The following is a 13,714-nucleotide window of genomic DNA, read 5'->3' on the forward strand; positions in this document are numbered from 1 at the left end:
AGCCTTGGGCCAGGCTCAGCACTGCATTATCCCCCCTTTTTAAGGCTGGGGCTCGGAGGCCTTGCAATAGCAGCACATTTATTTTGCCCTTCCCTGTCCACTCCTCTCATCATGAAAGACTTTGACTTGAAGTCAAAGAGATCTTTGCTGAGGGTTTTAGTGTGAGGAGATCTCAGCTCTGTCTGAGCCTCTATTTTCTTTCAAAGTACTCAGAACTTCAGGCTGCTTCCAGGACCAGACACTTTCTTGTCCAGCTGCAAGAAGCCTTCCTGATCTGGCTGCAGTAGAGGATGTCATTTGGATAAATTGTTCTCAAACAATGTCTCTGATGTATTAGGCAAAAAAAAAGGTGTTTCTTTTGATGTCAGCTGTGACGCAGGATCTTTTATCTCAACACACTTTTGTCCACGGACCTACTTATTGTGGTGGATGGATGAAAACACTGAGTGGGAATTAACCATGTTGTGTCTCAGGCACCATTGCAGTGCTGTTTTAATTTGTTTATTTTTCCCCCTATACTATTACCATTAGTAGATTTTATCTACTACCCTTAAATGTTGCTCTCTGGGGCTGTGAATCAGCCCCCTCCTTCAGAGCTCCATTCTTTTAATTAGCACTAAACTGACTCCCCAGGTACCTTTTAACAATGCAAACACTATATTAATTTTGAGGATTTTTTCCTCTAAATATTTTATTTTTCTATTGAAAGTCGTCATAAACTGTGAAGTAAATTTCATGGAAATGGAATATCTCCAAGTTCCCCGCAACAGCAGCACAGAGAGATGCAACAGTGCAATTGCAAAGCACAGTGGATAAAAAAATCTCTTCACCTTTGCTGCAGTTAAGGACAGCATCACAGCACAGAAGCCAAAATGAGCAGGGACTGGATTCCTTGCTAGGTGCCAGTCACCTGGAGAGAAGAGGTGTGCCTTGCTGGGGCTTTGCAGCGCACCCCAGCTGTTGTCTTTGTATCAGAGGCTCAGCTTGAAGATGGGGGAGAAGAGTTGTGTGAAATGAATATGGACAGTGCGAAGAAATGGGATAAAGTGGAGATAAATAATTTGGGGTTAAAGAGAACAGAAAAAGCAGCTGCAGAGGGAAGGAGGAAGTGGGGGCAGGAAAGCTAAGCCTCAGCAGGCCAAGAACGGCTGCGGATATAGAGCAGGACTCTTCCAGGACAGCATTTCCTGTTGACTCAGGGGCTGTGACAAAAGCAATTTCGGTTGGGGAATGTGGGTTTCTTGAAACATTTCTGTACTGGTCAAAACGCCACTGTTATAGATTAAAAAGGCCTTTTTTGGAGTCTCATGAGCAATAGGAATGCTTCTTCACTAGTACAAGCTGATTTGTGTAGAAGGGTCTGGCTGGACCAACTACCCCAGTTCAAGTGTTCTCACAAACCTTTTTTAGCATAGATCTGACCTATGGCAGCATCAAGAGCAGGGTGGGATTGTGCTATCCTTTAATTTATCTTTTCCCAAGAGGAATTTCTTGCAGTGTTATGCCTTAAAATCAACCTTACTTTCCACTCCACCCCCCTCCTGCCGCCCTCCAAAATAACAGAAAAAAAGGAGTCAGGCAAATGATGAAAGAAGCCTGGGTAGACATGTCTGGGGACTTACAGCTCTCCCAGCCAGGCTTGCATTTAAACCGATACACTGCAGAGCTGTAAGCACGACACTGCTGGCAAGCGGAAACTCAAGACCCTACTAAAAAGCTGGAAGAAGTTCTTATCATCTGTGACACAGGCTGGTTATACCAAGTCTTTATTGTACTTACCTAGCTGTAAGGTTGGAATAATAAACACTCCCCTCTTTGCCGGCAGGAAAAGAAGTAAATGTCTCATATTGTAAGTTATAATAAAAAATATTTTTTTGTGTGTGTGAAAAATAGAGAAACATCCTTATAGACACATATGTTCTGGAGGTACAGAGCACTCACCTTCCCTCAAGGTCTGCTGTTGGGCACTGAAAATAGTAATTGCTCTTGAGCATCATGTTGCACAACCTCTGGTGGGACACACCATGTATGCCATACTTACACATGATGTCGTGTTCTGTAAGAACAATTTTAACTGAATTTGAAGTGATGACCATCAGCCAAGGATGACCATGAATCCTAGCAGGTGGTGAGGGTGACAGAAGCAGAGGAATAACCAAAGGAGGTGAACCACTGACATCAGCCTTTGGTCACCAATAGGGTCTTGCAAAGGGGAACCTGGGATCCTTCACCAGATCCAGCCTGGTCAGCCATGGGGAACTGCAGGCAAAGGATAGCAATGAGAATAATAACAAGGACCACAAATTTCAACCAAAAGAAAAAGTTGTGGATTAAAGTAGCAGGTTAGATTTGTCTGGGCAGATCCCAAGCACCTGATCCCTGGGAATTACCCCCAAGGTTCAGCTTTCTGGTCTTCCATGAGGCTTCACTAAGCTCCAGTCTGTGACACAATGGCCTTACTGAGAGCTAAACATAGGTCAAGAGGTCTATTTATAGCATGCTAAAATATTCCAAAAGGGAGAATAAAGGATGTAAATCTGGAACTGAATTCCAAGGCAGAGGGTTGTGGGATTTTTTTGTGAAAAATGGCTTCTCAGAGAAAGTGCTCCTTTTGGAGGATTTGTGGCATCTTGGCAAAGGAATAATTTGTTCTCTCATAAACAGTTACCACTCTAAGTGCAAATGGCATAAATCAGGGCAGCTTGAAGCCTCCGGCTCCACTGGCATTTCTGACTTCAGCTGAAAGGCAGGCCTGTGGCTTTTGATAGAAAGATCGCTGCCAAATTTAAGAGCTTCAGCCCTCATTCAGGCATTTATTACCAGGCATGAAAGGAGAGCAAACTGCCTTGCAAGCGATCTGAAGCAAACACATCTGTCAGAGCTGACTTGTCTCTTTGCCTGTCAGCCCTCTGCTGCCTTTGAAAGTGGTCAGGCTCGTGACTGTATGTTTGACTGTCGGCTGGGTCGGAAGCAATTTGTCAGGCAGATCCTTTGGCTCCATGGGAGTCTGTCTCCTGAGAGTGCTCATCCCCAAGGATTGCCACAGAGGGGCATGCAGCCCTTATGTCGTCATGTCCAAGGGGTTCAGCCTTTATCTCACAGTGCAAGTCCTGACAGCACAGGACGCTGTAACAAAAACTATGAAAAAACAGAGTATTACAGTTAGAGAAACCCAGCCAGCTGCCACAACTCTGGCCAGCCTTGAAAGTCTTATTTCATGCCTCTATTTTATGTGGGCACTTAACAAATCATTTGTCTATAGAGTATTTACCTACAAGAATTAATTCTAGGACAACAGGTGTTATAACATTCTTAGCTCCTGAAGTGCTGAATTAGGTGCCTAAATAACTTTGAACTTGGACCATATGGGGAGATGGCATAGGTCTCTCTTCAGCACATTTTGGGAAGTGACTGCCTCCTTTCTGGATGCTTCATCCCCCACAAAGTCCCTCCCTGGCAAAGGATGGATAGGGTGACGTCTATCCTTCCCCTGCTGTAAGCATTCCTAGAAACACCCCTGTTACTTATGAACAAAGTGCTGTTGGTCACCACTCGAGGGTCATCCAAACTACACCCCATGTGGTAGGATCTGACTTGTGTAACTGCCATACATTTTACCCCTGCTACTAGTTAGGATTTTAAACAAAAACCACACATTTGGAGTTTTTCTGCACTTTAGGCTGGGTTGAGATGCTGAATCTAATCATGTTGCTTTGGCCTATTCCTTTGATAAACCACCATTCAGTTGATTAGTTATTTGCTCTGTCTTTCACCTGGACATGGCCTTTACTTCAGTGTTAAATCTCCCAGCTACCAGCAACCGACATGATCTAATCAAATCCTAGGTACCGCTAATCCCTGTCACAAACTGCAGATCTAAGGTCACATCCCTCTGAGCAGTGAGTTGCCAGCCTTCCTAGTCTAACAGCAACTCTCATCTCCACCTAGCTGCTTCTGGTCCCCTGCACCTCTGCTATGCACTGCCAAATACAGTAATACCTGCAGGCAGGCTTCATTACATCATGATGCTGCAGAATTGTATCTTGGTCTACTACGTCGCTGAACTGCTCTTATAATAGAAAAAGCCATTCTTCTTCATGTCAGGTTTCTTAAGCTCAGTGTTTGCCCTTGGGAAAAATTTTCATCATAGTCATGATAATAAAGGGCTGTGTTAATGCAAGCTAAAACCCTGCTTGAGGCAGGGCCTACCGGTCTTTCATGCTCGAGCTGTGCCAGTCTTTGTAGGTACGGAGTAAGGCAGCCGCATCCAGCCATTCACATTTGACTTGTCACTCCAAAGATCAGCCATTAATTCAAACTTGTGTTCACTGTGTCTTCTGATACAAGTACCGAGCAAGCTCTTCAGAGCCAGAGTAAATCCCTGCCTTACCTAGATATCCTGTCCTTAAGGTACCCAGCCAAAGTTTTTAAACAAAAGACTTTTCACTGAAAAGTCATCCTTCTTTTGTTTAAATTTGACATATTTGAGCAATTATGATTGCATAATGTTGTTCTTTTTATGAGAGGCTTAAAATCTAAACCACAGCCTTCCTGATGTTGGTGTTTTATTGGTTTTATTTTTTTTCTCTTCCCACTGCCCTCCCACACACACAAAAAAATCAGTTCCTCTGACTCCTGGATGGTGACAACAATCTTAGAGTTCTTTACAAAACTATTTTTTTTCCATTTTTTTATTTTGGCCTGAATTTTTGACCAGGTTTGATTTTTAGCCTTTCAGCCCAGGAGGACTCCATCTGCATTGCTGTGGAAAGGCAATTCTACTCTATGCACTCTCTGCACGTGACGTGTCAATCTGTCGAGCTGAACTGAGAAGAAGCTGTAAGCCTCTTTGCTCTTCAGCTTGGGCTCTCATTTCACTTGAACTGCCTGACACATGCAGGCCAGATCACTACCTTCAGTGGCACATATAAAATGCTGCTGTAAACTGCTTGTGCCTCCACTGACTTCTTTTATAGTGTTACAAAAGAGGGCTATGTTGCGTGAGAGAGCGCCTTTGCGTTAATAACAAATAATGGTCATGAAAAGTGCTAGCTGCCCCTGAAACCTGGCCAGCTATTAACAGGAGACAAAAAGAATAGGTGAATGTTTTTGATCTGCCTTGCTAAAAATCTCGGTCTTCACCAGGGAAGATACACAGGCTAAATTCTCCCTTCACAAGCCAATGAACCGCTGCCAATTGCAATGGTGCTTTTCAACGCGGACATCCGCCTGTTACAAAAGGGCCAAGACTCCTAAATGTACACTGACCATTGCACAGATGTTGGGTGGGGCTTCCAAAGCCATAATGGGAACCGGGCATCTGAATTCCCTACAGGTTAGTGGAATCTGACTTACAGAATTCCTTAGTCAGCTTTGAAAACCATCTGTAATCTTTAAAAATATCCATTCCTGTCTGACTTTGATACAGTGGCCTACAAGATACTATCAGTTTCATTGACTTCTGCTCACTAGTCTCTTTATAGAGTGATTGCATAGGAAGGAGCCAAGATAAACTACTGAGGCATTGCCTCTCATACCATGATAGCAGAATACATGAGGAATAACAACAGTATGGAAAAGGAGGGCTCCTTAAAACAACAAAATAACAGCTTTTGTAATGACTCAAAATCTGTGCTGTGAAATGTGGCATTTTCCACACCCAATCATACAAAGAGTGAGTAAACTTGGCAGGAATCCTGATGCAAAACTGTCTTAATTCTCCCTGATAGCACATCGGGTCTCAGCTGAAATTTGCTGAGTTTTAGCCACGGCCAGAATCAAAGGGTCTTTCTTGGGCAACTGAAAAACTAGGAGAGGAAGCCCACATCATCATGACCAAAAGCCATACTAGAGGATCCACATCTGCAGGGGCAGGAACTAGTGACCTCTCAGCTTTGGGCCAGATCAACGTCATGGAAATAGAAAAAGTTGAAAGCACTGACTATCACACTTCCTATTAACCAAATTCTCTCACCACCTGAAACTTATATAAAATCCCTGCTAGGCCAGTGCCTATGTTTCAAAGACCAAATGAGAACCATGTGGAGGATCTTTCGCTTTGTGATTGTGTTTATTTTTTTAGCTTCATATAGGGAGGAGCAATGGTCCATAAATCTATAATTACTATTATATAAGCCTCTGCTATATACTGTAGCTGGAGCAAGTTAGAGAGAATATGAGCTTTTCATGTAATATAGAGCATTGGCTGTGATGCTACTATGGTGAAAGACTGAGTCCTTAAAATTTAACCAAGAGAATTATATGATGTGGATGCCTGCAATAGCAGGAAAACAACCATGATGTTCCAGCTGTATGTGTAAAGTACTTATGAAAACAATTAACGTTCCAGCACTGCCATTTAGTCAGTTGTTTTCTTTCCAGGTCTGGATGGTAAAATCTTTCTAATGCTCTACATTTTTTTCTGTTGCCTAATATCGCCTGTGCAAAAGAATCACATGATGCTGTAGGTTAAATATTCAAGCCTCAGCTCCATATACAGAAAGGTTGTGATGGCTTGTCTTTCACAAAGTTCAGAATAAATTACTTAATTTTCATTAACTTGGTTTGCCTCTGTGTGTGTTCATAAGGAAGTTTCAAAAGATGCTTCACTTCTAATAAATTACAGCTATTTTCAGCACGAGGGAGGAAAGCATGGCTCTACTCAGCATGCTTCTGTGCATTGCTTCCCTACCAGATCACTGAAGTCTTTGGTATTTCAGCTTAAAGCACAATGACCTAAATAGTCTGAGAATGTATTTTTCTTACTAAGAATTATACGTGGGAGCAGACTTGGCCTCTCAGTATCACTAAGACTAAAGTCTCCTGACCTCTCTGTCAGTCAGCCCACACGTAGGCTTTTCTAATTAAGTCTCCCTACTGGATTTGACTGGGCTATTTCTATCCTTGTGGTTCCCCATGAGAAGGGTACTAAAGGCAGGGAGGTGAACAGATTTACAACCAAAGACTGGATCACTTGCACTGCTGCAAGTCACTTCAGATTTCAAAGATGTTTGAGCTTAAGGACCCAGGAGGGAAGATGGGTGAAATATGGGATTAGATGAACATGTGGGGTCAAGAGACTGCATTTGTCTGCATCAAAATGCACCTTGGCAGAAGCAAGTTAAAAGGGGTATGGAGAATGAACAGGACTAGCATGAAGGAAGAAGAAGGTGCAGAGAACCAGGAAAAAGTATTGCTTTTTTAAAGGAGGAAACAAATAGTGGGCTATAGAAAAGAGCATGAGGGCTTCTAGGAAACCTGGAGAGAGACAGAACAGTCTAAAAAGCTGCATCCAGTGCAAGAGGGTAGGTTTGGGGCTGTCAGCCACTAATGAAATAAAGATGCTTTACAAAATTCCATACTTAAAAAGGCTTTTTTACCAAACTGACAGTTGAGCTGAATACCTCAGGAGGAGTGACCTAAAAGCCCGGTCATACCTACCTGCCTACCAAGCCTACCAGATGGCCAAGACTGTAATTAGGAGTCTACAAGGCTAAGCTGCTGAGTTCCCAGCTCAAAATTAAAACCTTTTCTCAAATTCCAGAGGCATATCTGGGCTTAGGCTGGTGCTGAATGGGGGGGTGGGGGTGGGGGTAAGATTATATATTTGGCTTTCACTAACATGAGTCAGTTCTGAAGCCTTTTAAATCTGTCCTCTGTTTACCAGCTCCATGGGCAACAGGTTGTTGTGTACAATAATTAGTTCTCAAAGATATTTCATTTTGCATGTTATATGTTATACTTTATGATATTGTGATGCAAAAGACAGTACGTTCACAGTATTATGAAAGGACCCCTGATGGGCTGAGCATTTCCTGCTAGAGTTATTGAATTTATTGGAGGTGTTTGTTTTTTCTTACGATTTGATTCTTTAGAAGCCAACTGAAATCAATTAGGTTTTGGGAAGCTGGCCTGTTTGGAATGACACTACCAAAGTTGGTATACACAGCAGGGAAAAAATATTCTTCAGTTGCATTTCTATTTGTAAATATTCAACTATATAAAATAATAATTAAAAGCATATGTTTCCAGTTTACTAGGATTTAAATGATTTACGTATTATATTTAGCATTCCAGTGTTTGTACAATAGCCTTTCAACATCTCTTTAATGGGACCTGTGGGATATTGGGTTCATTCATCAAAACTGTTAGTCTCATGGCTCATTTTTCCCCAAAGTGATTATTTGACTCAGTGTAAGAGTGCAGCCTGGCATATGGCTATATGAAGCATGTTTTCCACAAACAATATCCCGGTTAACGTCAGTATTTCACAGGGATTTGGATGGTGTTCTGGAGAATTTGATTTTTTGGAAGAGTAGAGCGCAAAACCAAAGAACATTAGCTGGGAGAAGATGCCTCAGTGTTGGGAATGAAAGAGAGGAGGACCAGTATAGAGAGCAAAGTGACCTGAAATACTTTTAGGTGAGTCATAATGCCTTTGTTTAATGGTTAAAAAAAATTTCACATTTGCTGAAAATTTTATATATATACACACTTACATATATATATATAAAAAATAATAAGCATTCACAGGGCTATTAAGGTCAAACTAAGGAGGATCAGGAGGTGCCTGGAAATTGGAATTGGAAATTCACCTGGAAATCAGTTGACAGAGCTATAGAAATGCACATTTCTTTACTCACTGTTAAATGAATATGAAATACTGTAGCTGAGCTTTAGATCTTCCCAGGGCTAGAGATACGTGCATGACTGTCTACATATGTGGACACATGTAAAATCATAGCTGTTATTAAAATAAGAGGTTTTGGCAGGCTGCATTAAGTTTTAAACAGAATCTCTTAGACATTGATTTCCAGGAGCAGTCTCTAAAGATCAAAAAGTAAACCCAGTCTTGGCCAAGGAATCACAACTGCTGCAAAGAAAGCTACATGATTAAGATCTGGGCTTTTTAAAAAGTTCTTACATCTTTTCTTTTTATCTTTACCAGTTAGCTAGCATAGGTAAAGATAAAGATGGAAAACAGTATGATTCTTCCATCTTTACTTTTTTTATATTTAACTAGTTAACAAGCTTCTTGATTTTTTCTGTTCTTTTTATTGTTTATTGAACAGGATGTAAGTACAAGAATTATGGTGTTACACAGTTTTTCTTCCAGCTACACAAAATCTTTGGAAACCTGGACACATGGCAGGCAGCAGTAACTGCTCATGCATTGGCAAAGGTCCCAAGCAGCAAACAAAACCTTATGAGTTGTTGTATTAAATCATTTCAACACTGCACAAGAAATTTGGGTCCTATCAAAATCAGTGGAAATTTTGCTATTAATTTCAGGGCAGCCTTGATTTTACTTTTTGTTCTCAAGTATTGGCAACATATGTGTAATATACTGTCAACTCAGAATTATCTATTGCCAAATGATCCCAGCAATGATTTAACAACCTAACCCAAACTACCTTCAGAGCCATTAGAAATACCCTATGATGCACTTTTCCTTACATTTCCAAAACTATTCTGTATCTCACTTCTCCTTACAAAAGATATATGTTCCAAGGACAGCATATTCTAAGCTTTAACTAACTTCTGCTTTGTATTATTTCTGTTGTGTGTTGTGCCAACATGGTCTTATACATATTTTCATGGATGATCACGAAAGGACTAAAGCATGTGCATGTGCCTGACTTCATGTGAGCACACTCAGTGCACACTCCTGGTTCCCTCCTTACATCATTCTTCAGGGATCCAACCCTTTCCCATTTTGAAGCTTTTTAATTTCCTCCAGAATGCCAGACCAGGCTCCCACTCCTATCAGCCGTGATAGGATAGGATTGTGATAGGGTAAGTAACAAAAAAGAACAAGTCAGATATAACATAGAATCATAGAATTGTTAATGTTGGAAAAGACCCTTAAGAGCATTGACTCCAACCGCTAACCTATCACTGCCGAGTCCACCACTAAACCATACTCTCAAGCACCACGTCTACCCTTCTTTTAAATACCTCCAGGGATGGAGACTCAACCACTTCCTTGGGCAGCCTGTTCCAATGTTTGACAACCCTTTCAGTGAAGAAATTTTTCCTAATATCCAACCTAAACTGCCCCTGCTGCAGCTTGAGGCCATTTCCTCTCGTCCTATCGCTTGTTACCTGGGAGAAGAGACCAACCCCCACCTCGCTACAACCTCCTTTCAGGTAGTTGTAAGGAGCGATAAGGTCTCCCCTCAGCCTCCTTTTCTCCAGGCTAAACAACTCCAGTTCCCTCAACCTCTCTTCATAAGACTTGTTCTCTAGACCCTTCACCAACTCTGTTGCCCTTCTCTGGACACGCTCCAGCACCTCAGTGTCCTTCTTGTACTGAGGGGCCCAAAACTGAACACAGTACTTGAGGTGCGGCCTCACCAGTGCTGAGCACAGGGACACAGTCACTTCCCTGCTCCTGCTGGCCACACTATTCCTGATACAAGCCAGGATGCTGTTGGCCTCCTTGGCCACCTGGGCACACGGCTGGCTCATGTTCTGCCGGCTGCCAACCGACACCCTCACATCCTTTTCCTCCAGGCAGCTCTCCAGCCGCTTCTCCCCAAGCATGTAGCGCTGCCTGGGGTTGTTGTGACCCAAGTGCAGGACCCGGCACTTGGCCTTGTTGAATCTCATACGCAAATTTAAGCCTCATCAGCTGAGGGACTTCTCAGAGTTTCAATGTATGTCCTTTTCTGGCTGCTGGTACTACAATGTGTGGGCGTTTGGGTGCTTGAAAGAAACAAAGTCCAAGTACTGTTGTTTGTTTTTTTGCAGTTTTTATTGACACTTCATTTTTCTAATTACAGTTTCTTTTGACCTAAAATAGTAGCTGTAGGGCTTATTTTGTGCCATATTCAACAATTTTCTTGAAAAACTACTTTCTTGAAAGGTCTGCTTTACTTATTCAGAAAGTTAACTAAAGGAAGCAACTTGTTCATCTGGTGTGACATGGTTGTATGGGTGTACAATAGTGTGACAAACCCCTCCAATAGCGCTGTGACTTTCTATCTGCTGTAAGCCACCTTGTCTCCTAGCGGTTGGCTTTTCTGGGAGGTAAGTTCTTCACTGGGAGCTTTAGTAGGGCTATTTTCTGCAGGTAGCTCTCCATTACTTGCACTTCCTGAAAAGACAATATAATTAAGATTAAAATAAATGTCGTATCTTTGGTGCAGCAAGCTAGAATGCCAATGTCAATGATACTTAAGAGCCTTTTTATGCAGCTATAAGTGTTCAGGAAGCTATTTTCCTCAGTTTGCAGTCCATTTGCAAAATGCTTTAAGGTAATGACAGATCACCTAATGGTAATTAATGATCATGTTTCCAGCATGCTTTAAATGACTGCCACTGCAATGCAAAATAGTTTGCTCTCCATCTGTGCAAGACCTCTCTTTTTTGTGTTATCTCCTGACATTTACCTGCCAGGCAGGAAGAGTGAGGAGCATTAATTTTTTGTCTGCCTGGAATACATAAAGCCTCAAACACCCACCTCTAATAGATCTTTTCTTCCTTATTCTTTACATTCTGTGCTTTCAGTCTTCCACCCTGTTTCAGAAGTGCAGTTGCCTCAACGAGACCAAACTTTGCCATAAAGTGTACTGATGGTGTTTATTTAATGTATCCTACCCAGAGCGCTCTCATCATTGCACAGATGTCCCTCATACTAAAGGAACCTGTTTTCTAGTGGAGATTTCCAAAAAGAAGGTGTGAATAGAATGGGTAAGAGGTGAATGCTAACCACAACATCGCTGGTTCAGTTTTGATTCAAGTCTGGACTATGAACCCTGTTGCTTTATTTGGACTCGTGTGTGGCTACACATGGTGTCTCAGAGCTAATGGAGAAGTCTTCAGCTTTGCTAGCTGTTGAATTTTCCACAGGTGGTGTCCAGTCTGGCTAACTTGGACACGTAAAGTATGTTTAAATGTCTAAATTTAGGCACATGAGTTAGGCAGACAAGATTTCACTTTGGAGACACTAAAGGTATCTCCTCCCCCCCACTTGCAACACTGCTTACAGAGGAACTTATTTTACGAGGGCTAGTTCTGTTTAGATACCAGTTAGATGAGTAAGAGATGTAGACCGGATCCAAGGTTACCTGTTTAGGATGCAGTGAGAGGCCCCTTATAAAGGGACTCACTGTTATCCATCGCAGTCCACCACACTATGCAAGGGGAGTTTTAGCACTCAGACATACTGCCTGAATATGCATAAACATTCTGGACCTCCTGTTTTTAACTGAATTTCAAGTTGCTAACACCTATCCTGGAAAAAGCCATCCACAGCTTTTTTCCACAATGGCCACTCTTCTTGTTTCTCATTTTGATGTTTCCCATGGAAACCAGCATGATGCAGAATATAAAGTATGTCTTTGATGTGCAACCGTAGGAACTCCATTTACTAAATCCAAACCTTTTCAAGCACCATCTCTTTCATAATTCCCCAGGTAAGCTGTCCTCCAAAATGCCAACTTTACAAATGGATTTCAAACAAAACTTCAACAGATCTATAGCTCATCTGATCTCAAAATGGAACATACACTTCAGCTTGGATCATATTTTTACTAAATGGAAGGAAAGCTACAGGTAACAGTTACGTTGGATAATACACAACAGCTTCTAGATCCAGCAGTGAAGAACCTAAAAGACTTGTAACTCCAGCTGCACAAGAGATTCTAAATATGGGAGGCTTTATTCCAGAAACTAAAATTTATTACTTTAGTAGTAACTGTTTTCTGTTGGACTGAGACCTAGGGTCTAAGATATTGAGCCTTGAGCCTTTAGTTATCCCTGTTTTCTCATTTCTAAGTCAAGACATTTCACATGGCAGTAAACAAAAGATGAAGAAAAAAATTTTGAAAAGCTAGTTGCAGTTAGATTTTATGATCACTGGTTTGTCCAGTTCTTCATTTTACTGAAATATGCTGATTTTTTTCTTTTTGTTTATAGATATTGCTGACACACTTGTAAACTCCATCTACTTGGCACGAGATGAGAAATTGCAGCCCACAACAACTGAGACTCAGCAGTCAGAATGAACAGTGGATCATACAATCCAAAAACACTATCATGAAGATTTATAATTACTGAAAGACAGGAAACTGCTCTTTTTTCCACTAACTATGTGTTAGATCGGATCTCATGATAATTGACTGACAAATAGTTCCCCCTCAGGATGGAGTGCAAGGTACATCACCCAAAAATTGTTTGAAGCATTGCTTTCTCAAATCTAGCATCCAACATCATGCCAGGGTCCCATATCACAGCTTAGCAGCACTCCAGGAACAAGAGTCTGGAGCAGTCAGGTAACAACAGAGGTGCAGTGCTTAAGCTCTGAAGGCAGGGGCAGCAACCTACCTCTGGTGCAGGAAGGCACACCAACCAAGCAGCAACACAATGCTTAGGGACTTAAAAAAGAAACCAACCAAAAAGATTTCTTTTCTTTGGACTGAATACAATCTACAGCCTCACTGTCTACTCCTGCAGAATGTGATTTCTGGGAGAAATGCAAGTAATGGACATGTACTGATGGACTGACACTGCTTTGGCATGAATTTCAGCACAACCTCCTCTTGAAAGGAAATTGAGGGTGTTCAGCCATCAACATCTGAAGTTCATACAGTCCTTCTAGCTGAACAGATGAACATAATGAATCTTTTTTCACAAGGACTTGGGCTCAGATTGTTAGCAAGACACCCACAGCAGGAGTCTCTGTAAGCTACCATTCCATGCTGAGGTCTGA

General features: G+C 41.8%; 1 protein-coding gene across 1 annotated transcript in view; it reads right to left on the minus strand.

Annotated features, from left to right (window-relative positions):
• Positions 1 to 10,708: 10,708 nt before the first annotated feature.
• Positions 10,709 to 13,714, minus strand: part of TG (thyroglobulin) — a 165,513-nt gene continuing 162,507 nt past the window's right edge. Inside the window, exon 48 of the mRNA XM_064441731.1 lies at positions 10,709 to 11,098. Within this exon, the coding sequence (XP_064297801.1) occupies positions 10,983 to 11,098 (116 nt within the window). The 3' untranslated portion in view covers positions 10,709 to 10,982. The remainder of the gene's footprint in view (positions 11,099 to 13,714) is intronic.

The sequence above is a fragment of the Phalacrocorax carbo genome, chromosome 2 (assembly GCF_963921805.1).
Source record: "Phalacrocorax carbo chromosome 2, bPhaCar2.1, whole genome shotgun sequence".
Taxonomy (NCBI): Eukaryota; Metazoa; Chordata; class Aves; order Suliformes; family Phalacrocoracidae; genus Phalacrocorax; species Phalacrocorax carbo.